Genomic DNA, 17,270 nt, shown 5'->3' on the forward strand with positions numbered 1-17,270 from the left:
AATGGCAGCCAAGCATCGATTATCATGTCACCAGAATAAGACCATTGATATTTATTGTAAAGGCGCATCAATCTCATCAACGTGCACTTTCACAACCTTTCAAGTTCATAATTTATTTAATCTGACGCCTAATAAACTGCATGCTTTCCCCGAGTCGTAGTGGGAGGACCACACAAAATATAATCGCGTGACTCCAAGTTTATTTCGGTTATTATATCAATATTTGCACATGGGGCGGCAGGTAGCCTAGTGGTTAGAGCGTTGGACTAGTAACCAAAAAGTTGCAAGATCAAATCCCCGAGCTGACAAGGTAAAAATCTGTCGCTCTGCCCCTGAACAAGGCAGTTAATCCACTGTTCCTAGGCTGTCACTAAAAATAAGAATTTGTTCCTAACTGACTTGCCTAGGACTTGCCTAGGACCTGCCTAGGTAGGTAAAGGTAAAATAAAAAAATATAAAAGTATTTCCACTGCCATTTCTCGCATAATTAGCCAAATTTTACTGACACCATGTCGAATCAACAAATTGACCCCCAACATTTCCTGTTTCCATTAGCCCGGTCGTGACATTTTTTTGCATCAGGTAATTCATGAAATGGCTAGATGGAAACCTGGTTACTGACAATCTGCTGGCAGTTACCTTCACACCAGATCCTGGAACAACAATTTTTCCACTTTTACATTTAAAACTATCTATCCCATATGGGTTTATAAGAAACTATACTATAGCAGTTACCTGGTGTCTGTGATGGCGGTCTCATAGCGGTACTGTTGAATGAGGTTATCCAGGTTCCTACAGAGCTGCAGCGTGACCGAGGCCACCACCCTGCGCAGTACCTTGCCCATGTAGGGCAGCGTGGCCGTGATCAGGCCGATCCACTGCGGGTGCATCTTACACGCGTGGTGCTGGTGCAGCGCCCGGATCACCGCACACAGGAACATGCCCTGCGCCGTGATAGGCTGCCCGTGAAGGTACTGCAGCGACGTCATTGGCTGCTGTGGGTTCATGTGCTCCACCTCGCCTCCCAGCAGTTCGAAGCCCGTCCCTGCCCCGCTACCTGTCCCTAATGTTACAACCCCTAATGTTACACCCCCCGGGACGACCACGGGCCCCCCGTCGCCCCCCTCCTCGGCGGGCACTAGGACCCTGTGTTCCAGCACCACCAGGCTCTGGAGAAGCCTCAGCAGCTGGGACTGAACGGCGCTGCAGCCGTCCATCTGATCTTCTGAGAGGTTGATGACGCTGTCCTCTGAGAGACCCTCCTCCTGGGAGGCCACGTTGACGCCGGCCGCCCGCTGCTCGTGCCACTTCTGGGCCGAGAAGATGGAGGAGAGCAGGCAGTGGAGCACCACCTTCTGGACCTTACACTTGGACAGCACGTCGCTGATGAAGCTGGTGAAGCCTTTGGCTGAGCCGCCGGTCACCTTGGACAGCTCACTGAAGAGAAGGGTGAGGACCTCCAAGCTGGTCAGCTGCATGGCCCGGTTGCCCGCCAGGTCGGTGGCGGCCGTGCCCACGTGGGCAGAGTAGTAGGAGCGCAGGAAGTAGAGGCAGAGGGAGATGATGATCTCTAGGAACATGGCGCTGCGGAACGAGTGGGAGTGGCTGTCCTGGGAGATGGGGCAGTAGAAGTCCTTACCTGGGAGGAGGAGGAGATTGAACATCACATTATTTTACATACTAATAATACGAAAATGTATGGTTTGTAAGGTCTTTGTGTACATTTTAAATTGACATTTTAGTCATTTAGTAGCTCTTATGCAGTGCAACTTAGAATCAGCGTAATGTGTTACACCTCTGGCATACATTTTACACGTTTAGTTCATATGTGTTTAGTGGTCTTATCTGTGTTTTTATGCATACATTTTTTTATGTGACTTACCCATGACGGAGACGCGGTGGCGTGCCAGCAGGTTCTGCAGCAGTGACAGCTGGGGCGTGTAGGTGTTGTTGATGCTGGTGGTGGAGATGGCGTCCACGAAGTCCGATGGTGCTGCCCGCAGCATGGCGGCGATGGCCGAAAGGGCGTGCAGTGTGCGGGATGAGTCGTACAGCTGCAGGTAGAGCAGCACGTGCTGGTAGAGGGGGTGGATGTTGAACCGAGGCGGCGAGCCGGAAGCTCTACGCCCCGCTCTCCCGTTGGGACCATTGCCCCCGCTCACACCTTCGCCCCCACTGGGCGAGCCGGTGTCACTCTCAATCTCGGACACCTCACCTTCTCCGCAGCTGTACCAATTCTCCAGATCCAGGCTGTCTCCGAAGAAGATGCTGGGCGGCCGGAGCTTCTCGGCCTGCAGGGCCTTCCTCTGCCTCTCCTCCTCCTTCCTCTTGCTCTTCTTGACCTTGGGCTTGGCGCCGGGGGACTTGTCTTGCAGACGCTCCATGATTTTACCCTTGAGGCTGAGCTGGGTGCTGCTGTGGGAGCGCTTACGGGCCCGCAGGTCCACGACGTCCAAGCGGAGGTTCCGGTCGTGAGGGGTGGCCGGGCCCGAGCTGTCCGGTAGGGTCACGATGGAGGGGGACGAGCTGTGGCGAGTGATGCCCTCGCGGTGCCTCTCCCACTCCTCCCCTGTCTGGTCTGGTGGGGTGACATGGAAGAACCCCAGGGTGCCACCCGCTAACATCTCGAGGCGGTGGGAGGGGGCGTCGGGGCCCGAATCGAGCCGAAGACCGGCCTGCGTGTCTGATGAGGAGCTATCTGAGTCCGTTTGCGCCCACGCTTCAGGGGGGGACGGCGTTTCAGGTGGCCCCTCCTCCTCTCCCATACCCACCACCTTGTCTATCAACTCATTTAACACCGACAACACAACCTCTTCTAGTGAATCCTCCTCATCAGGAACCATACTGTCTGACTCTATAAGGACAGGGACTTGGTCGGATCCACATCCGTTCACTGTGCTGCAGGTGCCGTCTGGCTCCTCAAAACTGCCATTGTCTATGGAGGAGGAGTGGGAGCCGCTGGACTCAGAGCCGTGGAGGTGGGGTTCCCCCTGCTGGTCAGGAGGATGGTAGTCACCGCTCAGCGCCAGGTTCTCACTGCTCAGGCTGAGCAGGGACAGGCTGTCACTCAGAGGGTTGACTGTCAGGCAGAAGGGCTCCATGTCGCTCAACGGCAGCCCTCGGAGCCCTGACTTCAGAGAGTCCCCTGGCATCTGGCTGAAGTCTGAGAGAAGAGGATATGTGACATACTGTTTATGCAAATAAATTACAGAGTCGAAATGAACCTTGAAAATCGATTCACTCCAAACCAATGTTCACCAAACTACACTGATCCTTTATAGCTATAGATTTTTCTTCCAGCCCAACATTATAGAATCATGAGATGAGTGTTGAATCTATTAGTGCTGGGCTGGAACAAAAGCCTGCAGTGCCCTGTATCTCTTCACGACCATGGCTGTCCTGTCCACCACCATTCCAACCCGTATCTCCCCTATACTCACTGTCAGAGATTCCCGAGTCTCTCATGTAGATGGGTTCTGAGGGGTCCTGTTCGGCCTGGGGGTTGTGGTTAGGGAACGCCTGGGCCCAGTGGCGCTGGGCCTGGACGCGCTGGATGGACACACGGTGGGTCTTGGGGTGCAGCAGCAGCAGCAGGAGGGGCTCCAGGACCCGGGCGATGTCGTGCCTCTGGAGCACCTGGTTGAGCCAGGCCCGGCCCACTGCGCTGGCTGACGCATCCCAGTAACTTAGACTGTCCAGCATGATGAACAGAGACCTGGGAGGGGGAGGGAGAGAGAGATAGACAGAAGCCACACCGGCAGTCATGAGTCATGACCTCAGTCAAAATCCAAGTGACCGCTGAGTCACAGTAATCTCCTCCTATTCTCCGCTCTGTAGTTGATGCATTGGTAGTACCCAACTCGCTAACGGCCTGGTACTCAGCACTCGATTGTCTCTAATCAGTCTGACATCAATTCAAATGCATCCAAAAATCACATCAAACATTTCAAGACTGAATTATAAGAATCTGAATGATGAGGACAACTGGTGATGGCGGGAGTTCTACATCTTTATCAATGGCAGTCTGATTATTTTGGGGTGGGTGTTTGGTAATATCATGCTTGCGAAACTCAGCATTTGTCCCCATTGGTTAACCTCGCTGATTAATTCAAAGCATTTAAGACGTCACATGCAGAACCCTCATATGCATATTAGAGCTTACTCATATGCATAAGCCTAGCCTATATGAATCCAAGCGAGAGAAAAAAAAGCCAGAATTAAAATAATTACAATACATACATATAGCTCTGCCTAAACCTATATAAGCCTATCTTAAAGCTTATACATACACTGAGTGTACAAAACATTAAGGACACCTGCTCTTTCCATGACAGACTGACCAAGTAAATCCAGGTGAAAGCTATAATCCCTTATTGATGTCACTTGTTAAATCCACTTCAATCCATGTAGATTAAGGGGAGGTGACAGGTTAAAGAAGGATTTTTAAGCCTCAATATTATAGAGCCATGGATTGTGTATGTGTGCTATTCCGAAGGTGAATGGGCAAGACAAAAGATTTAAGTGCCTTTGAACGGTGTATGGTAGTGTCAAGAACTGCAACACTGCTGGGGTTTTCACACTCAACAGCTTCCCGTATGGATCGAGAATGGTCCACCAACCAAAAAATCTTGACACAACTGTGGGAAGCACTGGAGTCAACATGGGCCAGCATCCCTGTGGAACACTTTCAACACCTTGTAGAGTCCATACCCCGATGAATTGAGGCTGTTCTGAGGGCAAAGGGGGTGGGGGTTTACCATCGATGTTTCCGAATAGATTTCACTTGGTTTTCGATGTTGTGGCTTAAGTGGGCTACTGTCCGTTCCCATATTAAGCACTGGGTAGCCTGCAGGGATAGGGTTGGAGTCTGGCATACATAGTTTGAGCTGGTTGATGCGTGGAGTGAAGTAAGTTCTTATAAGCCCATACATTTCTATACGCAATCCCGCTGTAGCCTACCCAGCATGATTGAAAAAGGAAGCACGGGAAAGCGCATCCTCCATTCCCTATTAGAGTGCATATGGATTACTTGTCTTTTTTCACCCTACCCCTGCATAGCTGATAATGGACATTCTAAAATGAAAAAAAATCATTCACAGTTAAAGTTGCCAAATAGCTCTAAATCTAAATCCATATACGCACTCACTCAATAACCATTTGGGGAAAATATCCTTTCTATTTTATTCAACTAAGATCAATTATATTCATATAACTCTACAATTATATATTATAAAATAATGGTACGGGAATTATAAGCATATCTTGTCCGCTCAATGAACTAGTCTACAGCTTAGGCTGCCATTGGCATGGCACATAGCCAGATCTATGCTATCCAGTTCCTCTGAAATATATTTAATACAGATCATGTTTCGTAATGGATTTATTGTGATGGTGTATATTAATAATTCACCGAGCGGCAATCTAAGTAACATTTTAAAAAATCCCTATCAAAATCGGCCAGTTTACGCTAGAGACATGTTTCTTTTGCATGGGCTGCATCTCAATCTGCGGAGGAAGGCGGCCGAGCTACAGCGGTGTTTGTCGGACCATGAGACACCCCGAAAATCGGTCTTCTCACAAGAACGTCTGTAGCGTCCAAACGGTATGTGTGTGCGTGCGTGCGAGAGAGAGACCGACAGAAAAGGAGTATGAGATATGTATTACATTACTATATTAGCAGCGGTTCTGTCCACCCTTGATAAAAACAAGGGATAAAACCAAACTTTTGAGTGGAGTGTCAGTAGAGGTAAGGCCTACCTGTCAAAGGTGCGGTTGAAAGGGGAAGACTTGGTGATGTTCAAGTCTCTGGTCAGATGCCAAAGCACAGAGAACTTCACATGGGCCTCAAGACGGATTTTCTGAAAGGAAAAAAAAATGTGTGCGTGTTGGAGCGTAATTCCTTCAGGCATACAGAATTCTTACAAGCATACTGTGAAGCTGTGTGTGTTCCTGTGTGTCTGACTGCATATGTACTGAGCTGACCAACCTTGTCTCTGTGCATGAGCTGCTGGCTGATGACGTCCTCACAGATGCTGGAGGAGGGCACCAGGTTGTGGAGCTGGTAGAAGAGCTCCACGCTGCGCTGGTGGTGCTGAGGGGTCCCCTCCCCCAACTGTCCCCACAGGATAAGGGCCACACTCTGGAGAGGTGAGGGGGAGAGAGAGAGAGTGTGTTAGAGAGAGATATCTAAAGCTTCTAAGATGTATCATGGTGAGCAATACAGTGATTTATTAGCATTGGTTTAGTACCATTTATCATGCTGAAAAACAGATTTATCAACATATAGTACCAGCCAACAGTTTGGACACACCTACTCATTCAAGGGTTTTTCTTTATTTGTACTATTTTCTACATTGTAAAATAATAGTGAAGACATCAAAACTTTTGAAATAACACATATGGAATCATGTAGTAACCAACAAAAAAAACGTTTTATTTTATATTTGAGATTATTCAAAGTAGCCACCCTTTCCCTTGATGACAGCTTTGCACACTCTTGGCATTCTTTTAACCAGCATCATGAGGTAGACACCTGGAATGTATTTCAATTAACAAGTTTGTCTTGTTAAAAAGTTAATTTGTAGGGCCTCCTGGGTGGCGCAGTGGTCTAGGGCACCACCAGAGACTCTGGGTTCGCGCCCAGGCTCTGTCGCAGCCGGCCGCGACCGGGAGGTCCGTGGGGCGACGCACAATTGGCCTAGCGTCGTCCGGGTTAGGGAGGGTTTGGCCGGTAGGGATATCCTTGTCTCATCGCGCACCAGCGACGCACCAGCGACTCCTGTGGCGGGCCAGGTGCACAGTGTTTCCTCCGACACATTGGTGCGGCTGGCTTCCGGGTTGGAGGCGCGCTGTGTTAAGAAGCAGTGCGGCTTGGTTGGGTTGTGTTTCGGAGGACGCATGGCTTTCGACCTTCGTCTCTCCCGAGCCCGTACGGGAGTTGTAGCGATGAGACAAGATAGTAATTACTAACAATTGGATACCACGAAATTGAGGAGAAAAGGGGGTAAAATTTAAATTAAAAAAAAAGTTAATTTGTGGAATTTTTTTCCTTCCTAATGCGTTTGAGCCAATCAGTTGTGTTGTGACATGGTAGAGTTGGTATACAAAAGACAGCCCTACTTGGTAAAATACCAAGTCCATATTATGGCAAGAACAGCTCAAATAAGCAAAGAGAAACGACAGTCCATCATTACTTTAAGACATTAACTAGTTAATCCATGAGAAGGTTAGTTAATCCAGAAAATTAAGAACTTTGAATGTATCTTCAAGTGCAGTTGCAAAAAGCGCTGTGATGAAGCTGGCTCTCATGAGGACCTCCACAGGAAAGGAAGACCCACAGTTACCTCTGCTGCAGAGGATAAGTTCATTGGAGTTACCAGCCTCAGAAGTTGCAGCCCAAATAAATGCTTCACAGAGTTCAAGTAGCAGACACATCCCAACATCAACTGTTCAGAGGAGACTGCGTGAAATCAGGCCTTCATGGTCAAATTGCTGCAAAGAAACCACTACTAAAGGACACCAATAATAAGAAGAGACTTGCTTGGGCCAAGAAACACGAGCAATGGACATTAGACCGGTGAAAATCTAAATCTAATGATTTTTGGTTCAAACCGCCGTGTCTGTGAGATGCAGAGTAGGTGAACAAATGATCTCTGCATGTATGATTCCCACCTTGAAGCATGGAAGAGAAGGTGTGATGGTGCTTTGCTGCTGACACTGTCAGCGATTTATTTAGAATTCAAGGCACACTTAACCAGCACGGTTACCACAGCATTCTGCAGCGATACGCCATCCCATCTCGTTTGCGCTTAGTGGGACTATCATTTGTTTTTCAACAGAACAATGACCCAACACACCTCCAGGCTGTGTAAGGGCTATTTGACCAACAAGGAGAGTGATGGAGTGCTGCATCAAATGACCTGGCCTCCACAATCACCCGACCTCAACCTAATTGAGATGGTTTGGGATGAGTTGGACCGCAGAGTGAAGGAAAAGCCGCCAACAAGTACTCCGCATATGTGGGAACTCCTTCAAGACTGTTGGAAAAGCATTCCAGGTGAAGCTGGTTGAGAGAATGCCAAGAGTGTGCAAAACTGTCATCAAGGCAAAGGGTGGCTACATTGAAGAATATAAAATATAAAATTTGTTTAACACTTTTTTGGTTACTACATGATTCCATGTGTGTTATTTCATAGTTGTGTCGTCTTCACTATTATTCTACAATGTAGAAAATATTTTTTTAAATAAAGAAAAACCCTTGAATGAGTAGGTGTGTCCAAACTTTTGACTGGTACTGTAAGTTTGTACTATTTATCATGCTGCAAAACAGATTTATGAACATAAGTTTCTACCATTTATCATGGTGAGCAATGGCAAAGAGATCTCAAAAGTTTCTTCCATTTATCATACTGAGCTACATTCTGTGTTATCTGTACTGAACCACTTCTAAACATCTCAACAATATCAGATTCAAATAAGCCACAAATCTCCTCCCTGTCACTTACCTTGAAGAAGTCTGTCTTCTCTGCAATGTACTTCAGGATTCCCTGTGTGAGTGGTGGCCTGATCACCACAGCAACACGGCCCTGGCTAGGGCTCATGGACTGAGTGGAGTCTAGGTTGCCACCGGCGATGCTGCCCTCGGCGGTGACCATGGCGACGGACTGGGTGAGGCCCACCAGGTCCATGACCAGGGAGATGGCCACGCCCTGGACGCTGAAGTTACTGGCCAGGCAGCAGGCGTCCATCAGGGTCTGCAACCACACGGCAGGACACATCTGCTCGCTGTCTGCAGGAGAGAATAGAAACGATACTGTATTGAGAGAAGGGGAGAAGACATACAACAGTAAATAGCTGTAGTCCAGATGTGCTCATCTAACACAAAGGGGAGAGACCATATGTTTGAAATATGGAGAAGGGTATAGGATTATCATATCAAACTGAAATGTAGTTAAACGCTTCTCCAGCCATAGTGAAGATCTGTTCATCGGCGCAGAGCCTGTACTGTATCTCAAACGTGGTCAGTCAGTCTGTCTTACCAGTCTGCTCCTTAGGCGGGGGCGTGGACTTGAGGTTGCCCTCGGCGATGTAGACGGGGAAGCTGGAGCACTCCAGGAAGAGCTGGCAGGCGGCAGTAAAGGCCGCCAGACACTCCCTTTGCCCCGGCACCTCAACCACATCACGCCCGTTCTGCTGGGCGCCGCCCTCTGGTTCCGTTCGTACCACTTCGCTCCTCTCACCCCCAGCTCCTTCTACCATCCCCGGGGTGATGTAAAGGGTGACCAGGCAGGAGAGGAAGTGCTGGAAATGCTCCAGGCAGCACTGCATGACGGGCTTGTCCTGCGGCTTGTTCTGGGAGGCTGGCAGGGAGCCGCTGCAGCCCGTCTTGAGGGAAGGCTGAGTGGGTAGTGCTGGTTCCTCAGACGCCTGGTACTGGACAAAATCTGTGAAGCCACTCTCGGAGAAGCGACTGCTGTTGGGGTTCTCCCCGTTCTCAAACACCTCGCCGCTGGGGAGCTCCAGAGTAGAGGGCAGGGGCTTAGGAGAGAGAACAGGAAGAAGAGAGGAGAAAGGAGAAGAGGTCAAACACAGACAGCAACAATACATATCAGGAGTGGAAACAAAAGTCGTCCATGTTAAACAAGCTGGAAACCAAAAACTGGACCCTCCAGTGAACAAATTGACTGTGTAACAACGGCTCCTAATAATTCTAACGGGGCCTGTTTTAGGATTGTCAGAGGGGACAAAAGTGCATCAGGTCAAGAGAAGAGCGCAGGTCTCTCAGGAGACAAGGAGGGAGAGGATTTCTAAGCACAGACACTCCCTGACAGACCCCCCCCCCCCCTCACACCGTAGGCACCCACAGCGCAGACAGGGACGTGGACAGCTGTTGCCCCAAACTGAATGGGGTGCCTACTCCTTTACTACACCCTACATACAGCTCCCTCCCTGCATCATGCCAGCCAGCTTAGGACAGATCGACAGACAGCCCCACATTGCCATGCCACAAAACAGCCCCAGGGCTTTCCCAGCATGCAGTGCGGCAGGCTGAGGCTACACATTCTGGCGGCAGGACTCAGATGGCAAACTACGTCCTGTAAATGTCCCCAGGAGGGTAGCTGGAGAACAGGAGGAAGGGAGAGGGGGGAGGATGGATAGAGCTGAAGGGAGGGAAGGAAGCCTTCCACTCCAATGGAGTAGACATACCCAAGGGGAAACCATAGGGTAGTCTGATCCTCCTCTGAGAGAAAGAGGGGTTCAGCTGTTTGTTAGTTACCACTTGTGTCTGTCTCTATGTGCCCCCTCCCTTGCACCTCTCCCTGGCCTCTACCTCTAGCCTAGGAGTCTGTCAACTTTTAGTCAAGCCTTACTGAGCACTGAAACACTCTACCAGACCGGCAGGTAACAGACAGGGGGGCAAAGACAGTTGACTGATCCCAGCTTCTAACACCTCTGTCTGGGGAATAGGGGAGGGACAGTTCTGCAGCTCCCCTCCAGTCCTGGAGCGGGGACCACCCAGCCAAATTGAGGGGGTAGAGGGGTGGGGGACAGCTCTGGGACCAGGGGACACCATAAGGGCCTTGGATGGTTGTTTATGTTTTTGAGGGCGAGGGAAGCAGGCCAAACTGCAGTCTCTGCTAGGTCAACAACAGAGGAGCCCTGCCCTGATGATTTTATTTGGCAGGAAGTGAAAGAAGTTACATTTGTGTACTATCAAAGGTAGTCAGTCATCAGCTAGGAACTGAAAAATTGACAAAGCTTTAATTTTCAAAGTGAGAATCAATGAACGTGGGCGTGTTGTATGTTTGCCTTTGAACATCCGCTTGACAATGACAAAAGGCAAAAACGATTTAACCTTTCCATGGATTTCATACTGTTCAGAGATAAAAGGAACCATGTTATTTTATGATCAACCAAATGCTCAGAGACAATATGCTAACGCAAACTGTGTAAAGGCAGGGAAGAACTAGGAAGACAACAAGATGCTTTCAGACTTGGCAGAGGTCATGACTGAAGCTCATTCATCATCACCAATGCTTTACGGGATCAAATGTAACTGGGTTAAAAGTGTAAATCATGACAAAGTCCAGTTGCTTTTGTCATGAAAAGGTAGCCTATAGATTATCCTTATTACCTGGGAAATGTCTGCAAGAAATATTGATTCATCATACATTGGGGTGGAAGGTAGCCTAGTGGTTAGAGTTGGCCTAGTCACCGAAAGGTTGCAAGATCAAATCCCCGAGCTGACAAGGTAAAAATCTGTCGTCCTGCCCCTGAACAAGGTAGTTAACCCACTGTTCCTAGGCCGTCATTGAAAATAAGAATTTGTTCTTAACTGACTTGCCTAGTTAAATAAAGGTAAAAATATACATATTTCTTCAATACATATATTTTACATACATTTTACATATGCATACAATGATTTTTTTAAACTCACACATAAACAACAAAAGCTAAGGAATATGCTCTGGCTGTAACAACCAAAGTTAATCTAACTCCTATAGGTGTCCAGGGCTGGGGCACCATCTCAGTCCTTCTTACCCGTTTCTCCTCCTTAGCAGAGACTGTGGAGGCGAGGGGGCCCGTGGGCAGGGACAGGGGGGACACCAGAGGGGGCTGCACCTTGCTGAGGATCTTGGAGCAGAGGCGCAGGCAGTGGGTGAGCTCCCCAAGGCCCAGGGCCGGGAGGTGAGAGGTCAGGGCAGAAACCATGCGCAGCAGAAGCTGGGGAAGGTGCTCCGTCTGGATCTCTATGTAGGTCTCCTGAAGGGAGGAGGAAGAGGAGGGTGAGAGGGCTCCGGAGATGGAAATTAGATGCCTAGATTCATCTGGTACAATGCATCACATCACCCGATTTGTGTTTTAACTATAAATAGACCCTGTCAAATAAACCCAATAGAATAAAAAGGCAGCATCAAGCATATCTGAGAAAGTTATTTTTGGAGCTTGATGTAATTAAAATCCAATTCCGAATCTATATAGTTATTTATTATTATTAGTTATCAGTACAACGCTGTGTTTAACCTCTCAATTCTTCAAAATAATTCTACACATTAGAGAAACTGTATACCATTACCATGGCTTTGTTGGCATTTCCAGAATAATCTGTGGTTGTTTTGGACACAGTACCGCATCCAACGATTTGGGGGGGGTACCCCCGCCCCAAGGAGGTAAAGGGGGATACCCTGTCAGTTGTATAACTGAATGCAATAAACTAAAATGTGTCTGAATACTTACGTCAATGAGATATATTTATGTATTTCATTTTCAATAAATTTGAAAAACATTCTATAAAACATGTTTTCACTTTGTCATTATGGGGTATTGTGTGTAAATGGGTGAGAGAAAAAAATCTTTAACAGCAAAAATGTGGAATAAGTCAAGGGGTATAAATACTTTCTGAATGCACTGTATATCATTCCAGCAAGACAAAAAATGAAGGCATGGCACGTTGCTGCCCCCCCACCCCCCAAAGATGTATTTTTATTTTTATTATTATTATTTTTTTTGCCTGCTGCAGTAGTCTCTGTAGTAGTCACACTGTTTTTCTTTATCAGAATCCAACAGTTCTTACCTTCCGAACAGTACTAAGCATGTGCTTGTAGGACTTACAGTTTTGAAACTTAAAATGTACAATGCCTTCAGAAAGTATTCACACCCCTTTTTCCACATTTTGTTGTGTTACAGCCTGAATTGAGATTGTGTCACTGGCTAGGACTAGGGAGTTTTTTTGGTTAATAAAAATAAATGGAATATAGCTAAGCACAGTCAAAATCTTAGAGGAAAGCTTGGTTCAGTCTGCTTTTAGAAATGTTTACAGTTCTAAAAGCAGACTGAACCAGAAAATGTCTTGAGTCAATAAGTATTCAACCCTTTTGTTATGGCAAGCTTATATAAATGTAAGAGTAAAAATCTGCTTAACAAGTCACAAAAGTTGAATGGACTCACTGTGTGCAATAATAGTGTTTAACATTATTTTTAAACAATTACCCCATCTCTGTACCCTACACATACAATTATCTGCAAGGTCCCTCAGTCCAGCAGTGAATTTCAAGCACAGAGTCAACCACAAAGACCAGGGAGGTTTTCCTATGGTTCGCAAAGAAAGGCACCTATTGGTAGATGGTAAGTTTAAAAAAAAGCTGACATTGAATATCCCTTTGAGAATGGTGTCAGTTGTTAATTTTACACTTTGGATGGTGTATCAATATACCCAGTCACTACAAAGATACTCTTCCCAAATCAGTTGCCAGAGGGGAAGGAAAACCCTCAGGGATATTACCATGAGGCCAATGGTGATGTTACAACAGTTACAGAGTTTAATGGCTCTGATAGGAGATAACTGAGTGTGGATCAACAACACTAGCATAAATCCAAATGACTAAAGCTTGTACAAAACATAACTATTCCAAAGCATGCATCCTGTTTTCAATAAGGCACTACTAATACTGCAAGAAATGTGGCAAAGAAATAAATTTTTGTCCTGAATACAAAGTGTTCTGTTGGGGCAAATCCAACAAAATGCATCATGTTATGGACTAGTGAGTTTCTTGGGGGATAGAAATAAACAGAATATAGCTAGGCACAGGGAAAGTCCTTGAGGAAAACCTGGTTCAGTCTGCTTTCAACAGACACTGGAAGACAAATTCACCTTTCAGCAAGACAATAAGTTAAAACACAAGGCCATATCTACACTGGAGTTGCTTACCAAGACGACATTGAACGTTCCTGAGTGGCCTAGTTACAGTTGACTTAAATTGGCTTGAAAATCTATGGCAAGACTTGAAAATGGCTGTCTTGCAATGATCAACAACCAAGTTGACAGAGCTTGAAGGATTTTTTAAGACACACAGCTATAATCGCTGCCAAAGGTGATTCTAACATGTATTGACTCAGGGGGTTGAATACTTATCTAATCAAGATATATTAATGTTTTATTTTCCATTAAAAAAAATTCTTCCACTTTGACATGAGTATTTTGTGTAGATCGTTCACTTAAAATTACAACTAAATACATTTTAATCCCACTTTGTAAAAAAAATCAACATTTGGAAAATGTCAAGGGGTGTGAATACTTTCTGAAAGCATTGTATTTTATGAGGGTAGTACACAATAGTATGTGTTGTTTCGAAAAAGCCATCAGAGGCCATCAAAGTTGAAGAGGTTAGACCCTTTGAAAAATACAACCCATACTAAAATATTTCATCATGAGCAGGCATCCTCAAATCAGTGTCATCTTACATTGTACCTTTTCCTTGAATGTTGTAATGGACATGTTCTTTACAAATTACATAGAAAACAATAATGCTAAAAGAAAACAGAACAATGGGCAAATGAAGAATAAACAAACGTGACATTTTCAAAAAGACATAAGCTACTTCTTTAAATGTGAGCAATGGGAGCATATTATTCTGTGCATGCAGGATAATGACACACCAGGCTGAAATTGTATTTTCACAACATCCCCCACACCAAACTATGAATATATATACAGTATATTCCTACAAAAAAAATCCCAAATCTATTGGACTAGGTAGAAATTCCACCATATTCCCAATAACACAGGAAGATGTAACTTACTCTGAAGTACAATAACCATATTCAAAGCCAGAAAAATAACCAAAATTAAAAATTGGCTTTAGGAATGTTGCTGGGACGTTGCTAAAATGTTATCCAAGCACAGAAAAGCAGGCAGGCAGGATGAAGGGTGAAGAAGCAGGAGACAGCAGTACTTTACCTGGCAGATTACCCTCATGCTTCTAGTAGGCTTCAAGGAAAAAGAGCAGATAGATTGAACAGACAGGAGCAAGCAGAGCATAGGCCAGAGGACACTTTGTATGCAGAACATACTCATGCAGAGAAACATCTGCACGCTCGCTCGCACACACACACACACACACACACACACACACACACACACACACACACACACACACACACACACACACACACACACACACACACACACACACACACACACACACACACACACACACACACACACACACACACACACACACACACACACACACACACACACACAAGCACGCAAACACCTGCGCACGGTCGCAAACAATCACTCACACACACGCTGTGCAAGCACACAGACAGTAATAAAAGGTGTCAGGTGCTTTCCAACCTATTCAGATTGGAAATGAAGACAGGCATTCTCTCTACTAAAAGATGCAATGACACTAAATACAGGCAGTTCTAGAACCTGTTAATGCATTGCACACACACACACATAGAAAGACAGCACACACCATACGGGATTGCCATGAGCACTCACATTCAGAAACTGCGACTTATAATTAGTAAATATTCTATTGTATGAGTGCTGATATTTCAATGGCTGTTGTTCTGTATAGAGAGACTATAGTATGAGTGAGAAAGGAAGGCGGGGAGAGAAGGTTGTGTGTGTGTCTCACCAAGGACACAATGTCCAGTAGGAAGTCCACCAGCTGACAGAACTCCACCAATGAGAGCCCTGAGGACTCTGTGCTCCCAGCATTCCCTGGTCCATTCTTTGCCTTCCTGCAAGATGGACAGAGTGACCCATTTACAAACACAAAACAGGATGGTGTGCGTCCTGCAAAAACAGAGTAAAACTTGTCCAATAAGAAATGCTGAACTTTATTTTTGGTTGCGAAACATTTTGCTACGGTGTGGCCTAATGAACACGACTCAGGCTCTATCTCGCTATCTTACCATGTCAGCATACACACATGGAGCAGCGCATACACACAGACCTGCAGCAGTCCTCGAACCAGCGAGCGATGTAGTCCCACATGTAGTACGGCTCAAAAGAGTTGAACAGGAGATTGGCCGTTTTGATAAGCTCTGCAGTTTTCTTGTTCTCTCGCAGTTTGCTGAGGGAAACAATCAATACGACCCTTAGCTTACAATGTTTATTAAAGCTTTGGCTTTTTTCATGTGTTTTGTGTCACACACACACACACACACACACACACACACACACACAAACACACAAGCTGGCCAACCTGCTGAGATGAGCATGGTCCTTGCTGAATGGGTTGTGGTTCTGCAGGTCCAGCTCTGCTCGGCACTGTGTGTGTAATGTCCTGAACACCTCGATCAGAACGTCCTCCAGGATGGCTGGTCCTGGAACACACAGGATTACAAATCAGTCACTGATCATGTCCATTTACAAATGTATCTAGAACAGTCACAGGGAAACAGGGTCATTAGGCACCAAATGGAAGGAAATGGACTGAAACGGGGAGGGACTGCCTGGATTTGTCCAATAAGAAGCGCTCATTTTAATTGTCAGCTATGAAAAGTTTTGCTATGGTGTTCCCTTCTGAAAGCGGCCCAGTAGTGACATGTGGGTCACTATGACCAAAATGTTGTGTGTGTTCTATTCGGTGTGTAACAGTGACATGAATGATATGTGTTGCACTGATCTGATGGATGTAGTAATATACCATACCGAGTTCAGGTTTGTCCAGCAGACTGATGAGAATGCGGAAAGGCTTGAGGTCATGCATCAGGACGCTCTCCTCCTCCCCGCCTCGGGCCTTCCCTTGCAGGATCCCCACCATTGCCTGCACACACACGGTCAAAACTTCTGGATCAAACCGCATTCAAAAAACACAGAACGATGAAAGCAACTCCAGAGACAGGCGGCAGAACATGGACTCAGCTGGTTAGCTATCTAGTTTCTGGTTGGGATTACATTTTTGGGTTAGGGCCTGGGGACATTTTCCAAAGCAAGTCTTATTTTTGTCCTTCAGTGTGTGCGTGTGTTTTTCACGCCTCGTCTAACACAGAAGCGGATGGGTCCGGGGAACAGACCGTCCCTGCAGTATCCCCGTTTCCCAGCAGGAGGAGACCCAACAAGTGTCCATGAACAGATGGCAGATGAACAAATTAAAGCCCTGGTCTGTCTGTCCCAACCCCTGGAGTAACAGGACACATCACATGTAGGCCCCGCCGTCATAAGAGCCAGTGCTGTTGGAGCGTGACAGTGCATTACAAGGGGGAATAGTGTGTGAGTGTGTGATCATGGCCCAGGCACGGAGCAGATTTTGGGAGAGCTTCAAAGGGAAGGCCCCCGGGATTAGGAGGGGTGTGGAAGTAGGGGGCTACAGGCATTACAGGCAAACCCCTAAGGGTGTGTGTGTGTAGGTGGGGGGGGGGGGGGGGGTAGTTTAGAGATTAAAAGGGGGCACAGAGGGGGAGCAGTAGGGTTCTGAATTTCACCTGATGAAAAATGTAAGGCATTTAACTTGCCCCCTTTCAGACAACCC

The 17,270-nt window shown here is 46.6% G+C and overlaps 1 protein-coding gene across 1 annotated transcript in view; it reads right to left on the bottom strand.

Annotated features, from left to right (window-relative positions):
- LOC120048265 (protein dopey-1-like) overlaps nt 1-17,270 on the bottom strand; it is a 35,253-nt gene that overhangs the window by 11,626 nt on the left and 6,357 nt on the right. Inside the window, exons 9-20 of the mRNA XM_038994109.1 lie at nt 16,451-16,565; nt 16,002-16,122; nt 15,750-15,869; nt 15,429-15,534; nt 11,542-11,763; nt 9,039-9,537; nt 8,505-8,788; nt 5,987-6,139; nt 5,758-5,858; nt 3,441-3,715; nt 1,883-3,163; nt 736-1,639 (exon numbers count right to left, since the gene is read on the bottom strand). Of these exons, the coding sequence (XP_038850037.1) occupies nt 736-1,639; nt 1,883-3,163; nt 3,441-3,715; nt 5,758-5,858; nt 5,987-6,139; nt 8,505-8,788; nt 9,039-9,537; nt 11,542-11,763; nt 15,429-15,534; nt 15,750-15,869; nt 16,002-16,122; nt 16,451-16,565 (4,181 nt within the window). The remainder of the gene's footprint in view (nt 1-735; nt 1,640-1,882; nt 3,164-3,440; nt 3,716-5,757; nt 5,859-5,986; nt 6,140-8,504; nt 8,789-9,038; nt 9,538-11,541; nt 11,764-15,428; nt 15,535-15,749; nt 15,870-16,001; nt 16,123-16,450; nt 16,566-17,270) is intronic.

This window comes from Salvelinus namaycush, chromosome 5 (assembly GCF_016432855.1).
Source record: "Salvelinus namaycush isolate Seneca chromosome 5, SaNama_1.0, whole genome shotgun sequence".
NCBI lineage: Eukaryota > Metazoa > Chordata > Actinopteri > Salmoniformes > Salmonidae > Salvelinus > Salvelinus namaycush.